This window comes from Tupaia chinensis, unplaced genomic scaffold (genome assembly GCF_000334495.1).
Source record: "Tupaia chinensis unplaced genomic scaffold, TupChi_1.0 Scaffold000054_1, whole genome shotgun sequence".
NCBI classification, from domain to species: Eukaryota; Metazoa; Chordata; class Mammalia; order Scandentia; family Tupaiidae; genus Tupaia; species Tupaia belangeri.
In genome coordinates this window covers 3,655,181-3,671,912 of record NW_006159512.1, presented here as the reverse complement: position 1 = coordinate 3,671,912, position 16,732 = coordinate 3,655,181, and the positions used below count along the sequence as shown (strand labels likewise).

The 16,732-nt window shown below is 38.9% G+C and overlaps 1 protein-coding gene across 1 annotated transcript in view; it reads right to left on the bottom strand.

The window, feature by feature from the left end:
- Positions 1-13,889, bottom strand: part of NR1H4 (nuclear receptor subfamily 1 group H member 4) — a 45,982-nt gene extending 32,093 nt beyond the window's left edge. The window contains 2 exon segments of the mRNA XM_006141383.2: positions 4,064-4,426; positions 13,743-13,889. Coding sequence (XP_006141445.1) covers positions 4,064-4,426; positions 13,743-13,851 — 472 coding nt within the window. The 5' untranslated portion in view covers positions 13,852-13,889.
- Between the last annotated feature and the right edge of the window lie 2,843 nt (positions 13,890-16,732).

The following is a 16,732-nucleotide window of genomic DNA, read 5'->3' as shown; positions in this document are numbered from 1 at the left end:
GCGGGAGCCGCGCCCCTCCCCCCCGCGGGTGCACACACACACACACACACACACACACACACACACACACACACATACACACACGCCTGTGCCCAATCCCTCCACAACACTAAGTTAATCCTCATACTTAGACAAAAATCCCAGAAAGAGTTTGGTTGAGGTAAATGGAATAATCTTGAATGGAATGAAATAAAGTCTACACTAGGGCTTAAAATTTAATTAAATCCAGTTATACAAAATACATTTTTTGCACATTATGGGCTGTGAGGTGAATGTGCTCATTAGCTGCACAAGCTATATTCTGTAAATAGGTTCTAAGATCGTAATAATAGTAATAGGCATATTAAGTTTTAGCTACGTGCTATACTTTTTCTAAGTCTTCTATAAAACTTAAATTTATTTTTATATTTTTATTTTATGTCAGTCTTTTTTTTTTTTTTAAAGACAGGGTCTCAGGACCAGCAGGTGGCATGGAGGTTGAGGTTCTGGACTCCCACACGGCCGACCACGGTTCATGGTTTGCTGGTGGTTTGTTTCTCACTTTCTTTTTCTTTTTCCCTCTCTCTCTCATCAAATTAGAAAATAATTTAAAACCTAAATAAATAATTCATTAAAAGAAAAGGAAAAAAAAAAAAAAAAAAGGAAGGGTCTTTTAGGCCACAACCCTTTCCTCAGCCTCCCAGTGGCTGGAACTTCGGTAGCATAGGCAGCTTTTCAGCATAGGCTGTGAATCGAACCTGGGCCTCAGCCTCCTGAGTAGCAGCACCAACCAGCACACTGAGGCTTGGCTATATGACAGCCTTTAAAACCTCATAACAGCATTCACTGGATCATCTCCTGAGCATCCCATACTGGTGCTCACACTAATTGCACTCATTTTGGTTTGTGTCCATGATCTCATTAACAGCAAGAAGTGTGATTTATTAGTCAAGAGCTATGAGAAAATGGCAAAGTTAGATTTAATAGGCACGAGCTATATTCAGTTCAGGGATGGCCAAAGGAACTCTAGATGAACTGAGTTTGAGATAAACCAACTTTGGCAATTTTTTAAAAAAATTTTGTTCTAGGGCACATGTGTTCACTGGAGAGAGAGAGAAAAAATAATCAAGCACCCCTCACCCCAGGAAGGATGGCCATGTCACAGTCCCTCCTCCTCCATTCTCCTCTCAAGATTTTAACCACTCTCACACACTTGCCCGGCATGTCTCTCAAGCTGCCAGGTTCAGAAATTGAATCGTGAAATCGACTGTGTGGGGTATAGCCCCGTAACTACATGTCACCAGCTGAATCCACTGAACAGTGAAAGGAAATAGAGCCCTTATGAAACATGTAACTAAACTCAAAGGAACCTATGCTTTAGCAACGGTTTGAGAAAAATTCAACATAATCTAACACATTTTTTTGTATTTGCTGGTTTTGTGGGGTTTTTTGTATGTCATTTTATAAATTTGTCTTTGTTCTCTTATGGTATAAATATCTCTTATGGTATTAAAAAATATCATAAGGGGACCAGCAGATGGCATAGTGGTTAAATCGCTGGACTCCCATGTAGTTAACAGTGGTTCAAGTCCCAGACCTGGCAGCTTAAAACTCATGCCAGCTGCATGTGCGTGCACGCCCAAAACCCCAGAAAGAGAATGGTGGAAAAGGGGTTGTGGCATAGCCATCCCCCCTGGGGGGTAATTTCTCACTTTCCCTCTCACTGTCTCTGTCTCTCTTTCTCTGGCAAGTGCATGCATCTTAAGGCAAAAGAAAAAACATTAATTTTTTTAAAGTCACTAGATATCGAGATTAAAGAGTAATAGTTACCTTTTTAATCATTTCCAAGTAGGGAAGAACCTTAATTTTTTTTTAAAGTCACTAGATATAGAGATTAAAGAGTAATATTTACCTTTTTAATCATTTCCAAGTAGGGAAGAATTAAACATTGTAATAATTTGGGATGTTGTTTTACCAAGTAGAGTTATATATATATATATATAGGTTGACTAATTAAGTACCAGTGATAAACATGCATTGTTCTTATGTCAGTCAAAAGACATTTGCTCCATATTTATTATGTACCAGGCACATGGGTAGGTGCTAAGGGTAGTTATAGAGGTGGAGAAGTCATAATCCATGCCTTCAAAAGAATTTATAAATTCATTTCACCTAGATAAATTTGACTAGCCACAAAAAGATTAAGGACATTTTGAAGGCCATAAGTGGGATTTTTAAAATTTTCTTTATAGATCTGTTTTACTTTTTAAAGTTGATGTACAAATGCTTCCCTATTTTTAATAATATATTACAAATAGATAACAAAAATCACACCCACTTGTAAAGAAGTGACTAATAGGTTTTACACAATCTGATCATTTGAATGTTCTTAAAATGTCCCCGAGGTGTCTTATGTGACTGGGTCCTCTGTTTATTTTGGTGTTATCCTTGGCATCTGGCAACTCCAATTTGGCATACTATTTTAAAGATTCTGTTCAAGGGACAGTTTTTTTTGTTTGTTTATTTTGAGAGAGAGATTTTTGTCATAGGCATATGCACTTGTCACAGAGATAGAAAGTGAGAAATCACCCCGCAGGGGGGATGGCCACACTATAATCCCTTCTCCTGCATTCTCCTCTCAGGATCTTGGGCACACACACACATGCACCTGGCATGAGTTTTAAGCCACCACATCAAGGACTCAAACCGTAGTCAAATACGTGGGAGTCCAGCAATGTAACCATTACACCACCTGCTGGTCCCTCCAAGGCATAGTTCTTATGCTGCTTACAGTGTCCGGGAAGTTAGAAGAGTGACTAACATATGGTAGCTAGTCCATAAATATTTGTTGAATGAATAAATATAACAATAAATAGATAAACTTATTTGTTCACTTTGTTCTTTCCTCAAAGTTTTATGCATTTATTGTCTGTGACCCCCTCTTCAGGAGAGTAATCACACAGAACTTTACATTGGGTAATTTTCCTATCTTATGTGTTATATTTTATACATTCTAAACAAATAGAGTATATTTTTTTTTTTATTTTGCCAGAGAGCACATGTGCTCACTGGAGAGAGATACAGAGAGAGAGAAAAAGTGAGAAAGCCCTCCCCGTGAGGAAAAGTCATGCTGCAATTCCTTTTTTATTTCTCCCTCCTTTCAAGATTTTTGGAGGAGCACACATACCCATATGCCCAATATGGTTTCCAAGCTGCTGGTCTGGGGTTTAAATAATGAGGATGGCCATGTGGGAGCCAAGTGCCTTAGTCACCACCCCATGGGCCCGAGTATGTAAATTTTATTATAATTCCCTACTATCACCATTCCAGATCTGTGTTCCTGCTACATAAAATATTTGTTATGTAAGCTATCATTACTTTCTTCTTTCTTTCCCTCTACTTCCTTCCCATATGTCTTTCTCAGTTAACTTAAGCGCATGAAACTGTACTTTTAAATATTTATTGAATAAAGTTATTCTCCTGAATCTTTATTTTAAAAGATACAATTTCAAGTTTCTCTTTAAAAACTAAAATACCAGGACCAGCAGTTAGCGTAATGGCTATGTCACTGAACTCCCACGTAGTCGACTGTGGTTCACGTCCTGGACCCGGTGGCTTAAAACTCACACCGGGCGCGTGTGCGTGCGTGCCCAAGATCCCGAGAGGAGAATGGAGGAGAAGGGATTGTGGCGTGACCACCCCTCCTGGGGGGTGATTTCTTGCTTTCTGTCTCTCTGTCTCTCTCTGTCTGTCTGGCAAGCGCACGCGCCCTATAGCAAAAACCTCTTAAAAAAAAAAAAACTAAAATACCACAACCAATTAAATTTAACCATAAATTTCTTTTAACTGTGTATGAGGTTGTGAAATAGGAAAAAGTTTACTTATATCTAAGCTAAATAGCCTACAGGCTTTTCCTAGAGATCACTGACAGCCCAATGAAGGTGAGGGGGTACGAGGAGACAGGAGCAAAGAAGGAGAAGATGGAAAGGTGCCTGGTGAAAGTGAAGAGTCCAGTCCAAAGGACTTCAACATTCACACCATGCAACCTTAACGCAGAGAGAGTTGCCGTTCGTAAGATGCTTACCTTTGCAGCCCTCACAGGTCAGTGCATTATAGTGGTATCCGGATGCTCTGTCCCCACAAACAACACACAGTTCGTCCCCTTTGATCCGTCCCGCTGATGTTCCCATCCGGGGCTTATTGGCTACAGGCATCTCTGCTACCTCGGTCTCCCCCTGGTAGAGAGTCTCGGCTGGCATTCGCTTGAGTTCATATATTCCAGGAGAGTACCATTCTTCAGGCTGCTGGGGGTAGAAACCCAGGTTGGAATAATAGGATGATGAGGAAATCTGTGGTTGCACTTGGGGAAACTGAACATTGTATTGTGAATATGGTTCCACTTCTAGATTCTGTCCCAGAGGTGCTGGCACTTGTTCTGTTAATACACCTGAACAAAAGGGGCAACATGATGGAAATTAGTATTGCCATTCTAGAATTAGAGAGGCAGTTTAGCATGATGGTTAGGCATGGGGGCTCTAAGAAAAGTCTGAAAAATATTTATATATATAAGTAAGTGACAAATGACAAGTTCAGGAAGAGATCTGCAACAAGAGGACAGACCAAAGATGCATTCATTAATATGTAAAGAGCTCTTGCAAACCAATAAGAAAACATGTAACAGTCCATAGAAAAAAAGAATAAATGAGATGAGTTGACAATTTCTAGAAATTTGATCATAAGTAGTTTTATTTTTAGTTTTTTTTGTTATTGTTGTTATAGGGTGTGCACACTCGCTGGAGAGAGAGAGAATGGGAACATGAGAAATCACTCTCCAGCGAGGATGGCCACACTGCAATCTCTTCTTCTCCATTTTCTTCTCAGGATTTTGGGCACACACTGCACATGTGCCTAGCATGATTTTCAAGCCTCCAGGTTCAGGACTCAAACCACACAGCTTGTCATGTGGGGTCCAGAACTATAATCTCCATGGCACCTGCTGATCCCAACCAAAAGTATTTTATAAACAAACAAAAATGCACTCACTATTGCCAATAGTTAAATTGCAATAGTAATAAAACAGTTTTCATCATCAAACGTGTAAAACTTCTAAAAATTTGGAAACATACACTCTTGGAAAAACAAACATTCTTGGAGGGCAATTTGTCAATATCTTTCAGCATTTAAAACTCAAATACATTTTTCACTCAGTATAAATTTTCCACTGCTAGAAAATTCATTTCTGAGATAGGCTTGAACCTGTATGAAAGTGTTTTGTAAAGAAATTCTTTTGCAGCCATTTTGTCAAGTCCATAAATTGAAAACAATTTAAATATCCATCAATAGGAGTCTGGTTAAAAATGTCTCTTACATCTGTACCCTGAAATAGTATGTAGATATAAAACAATCTTTTAGTTTTCTATGTGCTAATATGGAAAAATATCTATAATATGGTGCTATTTGAAAAAAGTAGGCTATAGAAAAATGTGGTTATTTACATGGGAATTAAAAACACTATTTATGCATGTATTTTTATGCAAGCCAGATTTCTGCGTGACACAAAAGAAAACTGAATGGAGGTAATTGTGGGAGGTGATATTAATGCATTATTTAGGAGACTGCACAATCTTTTTGTTTGTCATTTTTTCCATGTGTATTATTATTTTAATCATTATAAAACAAAGGAGGAGTTTTGAAAAAAAGGAAAAAGGGAAGAAAAAAGAAGAGAAGAGAAAAGAAAGGAAAGGAAAGGGAAAGGGAAAAGGGAAAGGAAAAGGAAAAGGAAAGGAAAGGAAAGGAAAGAACAGAACAGAACAGAAAAAGAAAAAGGAAGAGCCAGATGGTGGCACAGTGTAAAATGCCATACTCTTCAAGGAAATCCCACGTGGAAAATTTCTCAGTTAAGGCTCAGAGAATTCTCTGAGTATGCCAGGCACATGCCTGCCCATGATCTGGAGCTGTCTAATGCTGAGGATGGATCATAGCATGGTACGCTATGGGGTGTGCTGTCTTTCTGTCTGTCTGTCTGTCTGTCTCTTTCATGGAAGAAATAAAGCAACATTAAATAAATAAATAAATAAATAAATAAATAAATAAATAAATAAATAAATAAATAAATTGCCTAGAATCTGTGTAGCTGGATGCAAATCCCTGCTCTGTTACTTACTGCTTGTGTATAGTAGTAGCAATTTACTTAACATCTTTAAGTCACAGTTTTCTTTTCATAAAATGGAGAATAATATCTATCACACTGGGGTGATATAAGGATTAAATGAAATAAAAATAAAAACATGCCAACCACTTTTCTAAATGTTTGGTACACAGAAACTGCTCAATAAATTATAACTGATAATAAAATAATAATTCTAAGGGACCAGCAGATGGTGTGATAGTTATGTTCCTGGACTCCCATGTAGTCAACTGCGGTTCAAGTCCCAGACCTGGTGACTTAAAACTCATGCCAGGCATGTGTGCATGCATGTCCAAGATCCTGAGAGGAGAATGGAAAAGAGATTGCAGCATGGCCATCTCCCTGGGGGGTGATTTCTCACTTTCTGTCTCTCTGTCTCTCTCTCTCTCCAGCAAGTGCATGTGCCTGATAGCAAAAATCTCTCTTTAAAATAATAATAATAATTCCTACTACTTTTTTGTTTCTTTTTGCTATAGGGTATGGGCACTTGCCAGAGAGAGACAGTGAGAGGGAAAGTGAGAAATCATTCCCCCAGGGAGGATAGCATTGGTGAAATCTCTTCTCCTCCACCCTCTTGCCAGGATTTTGGGCGCATATGCACACACACACACCTGGTGTGATTCTCAAGTTGCTGGGTCTAGGATTCAAAATGGTGAAGCTGGCCATGTGGCCTTATCCTTCACACCACCTGCTGACCCCCCATTACCTTTATTCTTAAATGAACCCTTTATCTATAAAACCTCTAGATACAGAAAAACTGTCAATTATGAAAATGCTTCTATGTTCTGTAAATAAGCGAAAGCTCATTAGTAAACCAGTATTTGTCATACAAAACATTAAAAAAAATAGACATAAACAAGAGAGTGTACAGATGTATCTGATTCTTCAAACAAGCCTGAACCAAAATTCCAACTCCATCTCTTATGAACAATGAGACTGAGCAAACCACTGATGAACTTCTGTATTTACAGCACAAGCCTTGGGTAAGACAATACAGGTCCACGGTTCCTAGTCTGTAACCCTTGGGGTAAGGTGTGTTTCAGAATTCAGAAGTTTTTGGATTTTAGAAGATAATGCACTGCTATTTACATAGTCTGTGACACTCCCAGCATGGTCTGGGACAAATCCCAGAATCAAACACAGTATTATTTTCCACAGTCAAATACAGTCTTCAAAAAGCCCATGGAAAATGCATATTATGAAAAAATTATGCATGAAGTTCAAAAATTTTTGTACAAAAAAACTCATACTTAATTTTATTTCTCCACAAACTTTTTTTTTCTTCTTTTATTTATTCTTTTTTGAGAGATTTTCGCTATAGGGTGTGTGCGCTCGCCAGACAGTCAGAGAGAGACAGAGAGATAGAAAGCAAGAAATCACCCCCCAGGGGGGATGGTCATGCCACAATCCCTTCTCCTCCATTCTCCTCTTGGGACCTTGGGCACGCACGCACATGCACCCAGTGTGAGTTTTAAGCTACCGGGTCCGGGACGCGAACCGCGGTCGACTATGTGGGAGTCCAGCGACATAGCCATTACGCTAACTGCTGGTTCCCTCCACAAACTTTTTGAAGTCCCCTCGTATATGAATATTTATACTAATTAGTGTAAATAAAGACTATAAATAGTTTTGTATCCCTCAGGTCAGGTTTTGCCACCAAATAAGTTTGTGCCAGGTTTTCTTAAAAAAGTTTGGTTTTCAGTCCTTTTGGAATTTAGAATGAGAGATTAGGAACTACAGATCTCTGCAGGTACACACGTTGAATGCTCTTATTGCACTCAAAAGATGGTTGACATTATTATCATCACTATTATTACCAGAAACCTTTTATGCAGTCCTTCCCTGTGCAACACACTTGTATATTCTCATTTACTTCTTACAAAATTCTATGCAGTAGGTAACATTATCTTCCACTTACAAATGAGTACCCCAAGGCACAGAGATCTTAAGCAACTATACTTGTAGTATAAAATAGCTGAGCTTTGAACTTTGGGAGTCTGACCTCAAAGCCCAGGGGCTGAATCACTACTCTCTGGAGTCATTTCTGACATAGGATGCTTCAAAATCATGACAGAGCCGTCTTCTTCTTTCTCTGTGTGTACCTGAGTTTGTAACCCCTTTTGATATCTCTGCTTACTTGGAACCTCTCACAATGCCTGCAAGGCTCTGCACAATTGTATTCTTACTTTCTTTCCAGCTACTTTCCATTTTCTGACTCCTCTGTTCCTTGAATGTATTTTGTTGCTTCTCAACCTGTGAGTTTTCCATGTGCTCCTTCCTGAGCCTGGAACCTTCTTTAACACAGCCATCCCTTTCTAAAGTTTTTTTATTATTATTTTTTAGAAAAATGCTTGCTCTAGGGCACAGAGAAACAGAAAGTGAGAAATCACCATGTACTTGACCACCATGAGTTTAAAGCCACTGGTTCTAGGACTCAAACTGCAGTTGACTATGTGGAAGTTGAGCAGCATAATCATTATGCCATCTGCTGGTCTCCTCCTTTCCAAAGTTTTAGCTTACTAATTTCCATCTTTAAAAACCATTACTTGGGCCAGCCAATGGTGTGGTGGTTAAGGGGGCTGGATCTCACATGGCCGGCTACACAGTTTAAGTCCTAGACCGGGTAGCTAGAAAAATACACTGGGTTCATGTGCATGTATGCCCAAAAATCCCAAATGGAGAAGAGATTGTGGCATGAGCATCCCCCAGGGGTTTCTCTCTCTCTCTCTCTTCTTTCTTCTTTCTCTCTCTTTCTCTGGTGAGCACATGCACTCTCTAGTAAGAAAAACAAAACCAAAAACCATTGGTCACCTACCATGTCTGGGTTTCCCTTTGCTCATCTGTAAGAGAAGATTCCATACTAGATTATCTAGTCTGTATTTTTATCTAAAATTCCCAGAAGAATAAGAGGGCTTCAAAAAGTTCACGGAAAATATGTATTATAAAAAACCACTCAGATTTCCAAAAAATTTCAGCATCCAAATAAATTTGTACTCACTTGTTATAACATGTCTTAACAGGATCTAATTTGAGGCACTAAGATAAAACCTCAATAAAGCTCTTATCAGAGCAATATGAGTTCTGATAGACTGAAACAAGAATAAACATCAAATTGATAGTTAAGGTTGGGAGGAAGAATGGTGAAATCATTGATCCTTTATGAGGGACAGTGCATCATAGTTTATGGGGACAATGTATCAAAGAAATATATATTTTTTTAAAGTCCACGGATGATTTTTTTCACAATATACATTTCCCGTGAACTTTTTTTTTTTTTTTGAGAGGTTTTCACCATAGGGAGCGTGCGCTCGCCAGACAGACAGAGAGAGACAGAAAGCAAGAAATCACCCCCCAGGGGAGATGGTCACGCTGCAATCCCTTCTCCTCCATTCTCCTCTCGGGATCTTGGGCACGCATGCACACACGCCCGGCGGGAGTTCAAAGCCACTGGGTCTGGGACGCAAACCGCGGTCAACTACATGGGAGTCCAGCGACATAGCCATTACGCTAACTGCTGGTTCCCAGAAAGCAGAAATTTATAAACAGAGAACTTGTTTCAAGAAGAGAGAAGAGGGATCAGCAATTAGCATAATGGCTATGTCGCTGGAATCCCATGTAGTTGACTGTGGTTCAAGTCCCAGACCTAGAGGCTTAAACGCACACTGGGCATGTGTGTGCGTGCCCAAGATCCTGAAAGGAGAATAGAGGAGAAGGGATTGTGGCGTGGCCATTCCCCCTTGGGGGCGATTTCTCACTTTCTGTCTCTCTGTGTTTCTGGAGAGCACACGTGCTATATAGCAAAAAACCTCTCAAAAAAGAAAACATAAAAAGGAGGGATAAGACAATGTTGAAGATGATGCTCACATACATAGAGAATTCATAAAAATATGCAAGGAAAAAGTTAATCTTGTCCATGCCCTAACTGAAGAGGCCTAACAATTAACAGCAGAAATAATAGTCAATATCACATACATCTCAAGTGGTTCAGCTTACACAATTTTGACTGAAAAATAAAATTGGACAAACTTTCTGCTCAATAGGTGCCAAAAAATGTTGCACCCAGATCAGCTACAGATCAGAGCAGGTTCAATGAAAGCTGTAAACAACAGAATCAAGAACCTGAAGCATTTTTTTCAAAGAAGTATGGAACACGATGATACATGGCATTACCAGTATAATCGTGAAGATAAAGCACAACCAAAGCAATAGTTTCAAGATGAGGAAGTGGTCCCATCAAAGCAAAAGTGAACCAGTCGGGAACAAAAGTCATGAGGACAGTATTTCAGGATGCTGGAAGCATTTACTTGTTGACTTTCAGGAGGGTTAAGGAATGATAACATCCACTTATTATGAGAGAGTTTTGAAAAAGCTGATGATGCTTTAGGCAAAACAAAACAAAACAAGAAAACTTCCTGAGTCTTTCTTCACCATGACAATATTCCTGCTCATTCTTCTTATCAAGGGCAATTTGACAAGAATGTCAATGGAAAACCATTAGACATCCACCTTATAGTTCTGATTTGGTTCCTTCTGACTTATTTGTGCTTCCTCATCTTAAAGATAAACAAACAAACAAAAAAACTTTAAAGGGTACCCATTTTTCTTCAATTAAACATAAAAAAGACTGCATTGACATAGTTAAATTCCCAGGAGCTTTAGTTCTTTAGAGGTGAACTAAAAGGCTGATGTCATTCTTTACAAAAGCATCTTGAACCTGATGCAGCTTTGAGAAATAGGTTTATTTCTTTAATTTTAATTTTATTTTATTATTTTGCCAGAGGACATATGCTCACTAGAAAGAGAGAGAAAGACAGAAATCACCTCCCAATGGAGCTTGGTCATGCTACAACACCATTTCCTCTATCCCTCCTTGTCAGGATTTTGGGCATGCACACATATATACCCAGAATGTTCTTCAAGCTACCAGGGCTAGAATCTAAACCACAGTTGGCGATGTGGGAGCCAGCTTCCTTAATTGTTGAGCTATGAGGCCAGCCCCGTTTTTATCTTTTAATTTCATTTGTCCACAAACGTTCTGAAATCCTCTTCTATAAGGCTGACAGTTTATGAACATTCAATTCAGGAATTTTCTATAATGTCAAAGCAGACTAAAATATGTACATATTAAATATTATTGAAAAGGATCCTTTTAGTGTTGACCCAGAAAAAGACTGACAGAGCACACAATACACAGTATTTGTGCACAAATCAATTTCCTTTCTTTCATGCCTGACTTATCCATATAAAACAGCATAAAATCAGTATATCTAGCAGGTAAAACATTTCAGTAATTGTGTCTTATGATCACGAATGGAGGGACAAAAATATGAAATCATTGCACAAAAAAATAAAAGATAAAATATAAGCAAAATTCTGATTTTTTTATCACTAAATATGACTAAAATTTCTGAAAAAAAAATAGGATTGAAAGAACTATTGGATCATCAGAAAAATCATGACACATTTTTACATAGAAAAACATGTCATGACTTTTCTGACAACCCAATAAAAAATATTAAAAGCATTAGTTCCTAGATTATTCTTTTCCTAGAAAATTATAACTAGATTTTATCTTTTTTTTAAAGAGATTTTTACTATAGGGTCTGTGTGCTTTTTGGAGAGACAGAGAGAGATGGAGAGAGAGACAGAAAATGAGAAATGATCCCCCACCCTCAGGGGGATGCCCATGCTGCAATCCCTTCTCCTCCATTTTCCCTCTTGGAATTTTGGGCACACACGCACATGTGCCCAGAGTGCGTTTGAAGCCACTGGGTCCAGGACTCAAACCACAGCTGGCCATGTGGGAGTCCAGCAACATAACCATTATGCCATCTGCTGGTCCCAAATTGTATCTTCTGACTTGTCTTGTTTCTCTCAGTTGCTCTTCTCCTGAGCCCAGTTTCTCTACAACACAGGTTCAGCAAGGCTAAGTAACTGACCTGAAGTCAAATACCAAGTAATGATAGAATCTGGATTCTGTAGAACGCAAGGACATGTGTAATTTTTTTTAACATCACATGAAAATTTCAATATATCTGAACTAATATTTCAATGAAACAAATATCTTCAAATCAGATCATCATATCAGTGTCATGTCAATCTCCAGAATCAGTTAGATTAAATGGAAAAACTTTGGGTCTGGCTCACTTATTAAATATTACACGTGAGCTGGCACTTTTCCATGAGCTCACCATTAGTGTCCAATGCTCCTGAGAAAGAAACTTTCTTCTGTATAATTCTTCATCCCTGGTGTGATGCTGACCACAGTAGGTACGTATCGAATTGGAATGTAAATCGTGAATGGAAAAATAACTTTCTTCCTTCCTTTATTTCCTAAGCTATGGGTTCTTGACTGGATAACACGGCTTCACATATGGCATTGTTTGCCAAGCTCTGGGCCAAGCCTTTGTGATGCTGGTGCCTCTGCCTACCTTGTCAGCTGATAGTCCCCTCTGTGAGGTCTGCTCCAGTTTCCCCAGGGAGAATGAATCTCCTCCCTCTGTTCACACCTCTACTATGAACTTTCAGAAGCATGAACAGTGATTGTTATTTGTTTACAGGTTTATCTTCCACGCTAGAAATGATACGAGATACAATAAAGAGAGCCATACTGAGTGGACAAATCTGGAATCAGTTCAGCTACATTGCTAAAAGTTTGAACTTGGGAAAGACATCGAACTTCTTGAAGTTTCTATTCCTTCCTCTATAAAACTGGGATGACATAGTACCAACGTGAAAGGTTGTGATAAAGAGAACGAAGACAAAGAACATAAGCTTCAGAGTGTCTGACACAAACAAACACATGATACATTTCTGTTTTGGTTGTGGTTAGTCTGAGAACGCTATGGTGAAAAATAATAGATTATAACTCCCCCCCATTTTTTTTTCTCTCCTGGCACCGGACACAATGCCTGAGACGTAGTAAATGTTTAGTAAGCATTAAAGGGAAAATTTGCTTCCCCAACCTTCTATCTAATTTGCATATCTAAATAGTGTTGGTCACTTTCAAACACCACATGAAAACAAAATAGTATCCTGCCAAGTCTATGATCAAACTTATGGTCATGATTGTAATTATTACAGAAATAATTAGAACTTTTCACTGCACATTTAAAAGGTGACTTTCTGTTTTGAGAAAAATACTGAAATAATATTTATGTTATGCTGAGTTTTAATTATAACCTATGCTTTAATTTATGGAAAACAAATTCATGCTCCACGGAATCTAAGATATGCCATTCTAGAAACACTGCATTAAATAATGTACATCAAAATTGTTTTTCAAGTGTCCATTGACAACAATGTTAGGAATATCTAATATTTGCCTTAAAAGAATGGTGCTAATTTGACATGATATCCCGTGAAGACATTTAGAAAAATGTTTAGATTTAATCCCATTAAGAAACTCACCTGCTTAAAGCCCTATAAAAATCACCCCACCCCAACCTCTCACCCAGTTTTCTGGGTCTGACTGCATTATCTTCGACAGAGATCTGTTGCTGGATCTCAAACAAAAGTCTCCTAGTCCATCTGGTTGCAGACACTGGACCAAGAGCGCCTACGAACGGTGTCCTACCTTTAGCAGGCTTCACACTCATCATCTCCATGACAAATCCTGATGGTGTGCAGCTGTGGTGAGGCCTAATTTGAACTGGATTTTCTAACCCCTGAAACTGCATTACCATTCTTAGCTTATTCTCAGCAACTGAAAATGAGACTGAGTAAGGAGCAAGAGAGGCCAGAGGTTGTGTGGTTTACTGATTAACTTCATTACAGAGCAGAATATTTGTAAATGTTTATGAGAAAAGTCCTCGATCCCAAATTGCCTAGTAAGCTGGAAACCAGTCTCTTAGATAAACATTTTCAGGGAGCACTTTTTTCAGTTTAAGAACTTTTAGAGGGTAGGTTTCTGTTCCATGGCTCAAAACTGGATTTGGAGGTCCAAGCGCCATATTCTAAGTCTAGACATTTGTTTCTCTCAAAAGACCATAGAATAGTAGGACTGCATAATGGCAGAAAGCATTAAAACAATATTTAACAGCGTGAGGACTAGAGGTCAACTAGGTTGAATTGTGCCCTACCCTCCCAAATTAATATGATGAAGTCCTAACCCCCAGTACCTCAGAATGTGACCACAATGATGTGGCTATGAGTTGTCCCCCAAAGGTTTACATGCTAGAAGCCTGGCCCCACCTTATGGTGGGAGCTTTAGGAGGTGGGGCCCAGGAGGCCACTTTTGGATCATGGATATATTAATTAGACTCATAGATTAATGGCATCTGGGAATGTATTCTCTTTCACACAGGAATGGGTTAGCTCCTGTAAGAAGTGGGTGCTCTAAAGTACAATGGCTGCCCCCGGGTCACTCTCTTGCTTTGCATACACCTGCTTTCCGTCCTGCTTCTTTTGGCCATGTTGTGACATACGACCAGAGGCCACCCCACTGCTAACCCCATGCATTTGGACTTTCCAAACACCAGAATAGCGAGGCCAATAAACCTCTATCCTTTATAATCACCCGGTATCAGGTATCTATGTTTAACAACACAATAATGGACTAAAACAGTGACTTTAAATGGTAATAGGCCCCTTACAGAGGTAGTCAAATTAACATTAGGATTAAAATGAGTCCTAAAGGATCAGCTTGGTGTAATGGCTATATGGCTGGACTCCCATGTAGTCTGCCACGGTTCCGGTCCCGGGCCTGGTGTCTTAAACTCATGCCAGGTGCATGTGTGTGCGTGTCCAAGATCCCAAAAGGATAATAGAGAAGGAATTGGGGTATGGCCATCCCCTCTAGGGGGGTGATTTCTCACTTTCTCTCTGTCTTTCTGCCGAGTACATGCACCCTATAGCAAAAACCTCTCCAAAGGAAAGAAAGAAAGAAAGCAAGGAAGGAAGGAAGGAAAAGAAAGAAAAAGTCCTAATCCAATATGACTCCTATCTTCATAAAAATGAGAAATTGGGACCTAAACACAGATCGCGCACAGATGGAAGTTGATGTGAACAGACAGAAGACAGCTTTCTCTCCCTAACAGATCTCAGAAGGAACCAAGCCTGCTGACACTTTGATTTTTGATTCTAACCTCCAGAACTATGAGATAACTTTCTGTTGTTGCAGCCACCCTGTCTGTGGTACTTTGTTACAGCAGCCTTAGCAATAATTCATACATTCTTAGCACTTATTTCCTTTATGGACCATGGACAAATTCCTAGACCATTTTCTGCCTTGATTTTCATTTGTAAAATGGGGCTAATGATGAAACAACCTCGTAGGGTTATACCCAGATTGAATAAAATAATACTTATAAAATGCTTAGTACAATGAGTGGTTACCCATCACCATTATAGCAATGTTAGGATTATTCAGATTAGGATTCATGTTATGGCTCTGGTTGCTTTTTGAATAGGACTAATTTTATTTGTTATCCTGTGACATACCTTTTAGATATCTCACTTAAGTTTGTTGTTTACTTTTTTTTTCTTTTTTAGTTTTTTGCCATAAGGGCATGTGAACTTACTGGAGAGAGACACACAGAGAGAAACAGTGAGAGGGAAACTGAGAAATCACCCCCCAGCAGGTTGGCTACACTGCAATTCCTCCTCCTCCATACTCCTCCTGGGGATTTGGGCACACACACACACACACACACACACACACACACAAGCTGCCAGGTCTAGGACTCGAACTGCAGTTGGCCATTTGGGAGTCCAACCCTTAATCACCATACCAACTGCTGGGTCTGTTGTTTGTTTTTTATAAAGAAAGGTATTAAGAAGGGACTTAGTAGATCCAGGCTTGAGCTGAGGCATAATGCAGTCAGATGCATGGTGTGACCTTAGGCAAGTCTCTCAGCTTCCACGTGCCCCATTTGTCCATATTAACAGATGGTATACTATAGATAATTCCTACCCTATGTGGGAACAGACAGGCCTGGTGTGAAGATAAGATGAGATAATAAATATGAAAGTTTTAAAAGGCAGAAGTAATCTATACAAACATAATGATCACTGCTAGCACATTTAAGCAGCCTTTACAAATTTACAAAGTGGTCCCATATGCATTATCTCATTAAATTCCTACTTGTACCCTCTGATGAACATATTATTTAATCCAGATCTTCTGACTCAAAATCAGAGGCCAGATGGTATTTTGCATGTTGATTTACCCCCTTTGTCTTTAATCTTTTTTGTTTTTTGGGAATGAATGTATTTACCATTTCAACTTTGATTTTAAAAATGATCATTGATATTTTTAATAGTGTTAACCAAGAGATTAATAAAAGATTTCTTTCCTGCGATGGATTAGCTGATGGCATTTAAAGATGGAAAGATGTGTAACTTCTTTGACATTCGATGGCATTGTACCTACCTTTGTTCTAAGACCTATTGCATACCAATTATAATTACATCGATTCAAGTTTTTTTTAAAAGATATTTTTGCTATAGGATACATGCACTTGCTGCAGAGAGAGAGAGAGAGACAGACAAAGTTTTTTTAAAAGATATTTTTGCTATAGGATACATGCACTTGCTGCAGAGAGAGAGAGAGAGACAGACAAAGTT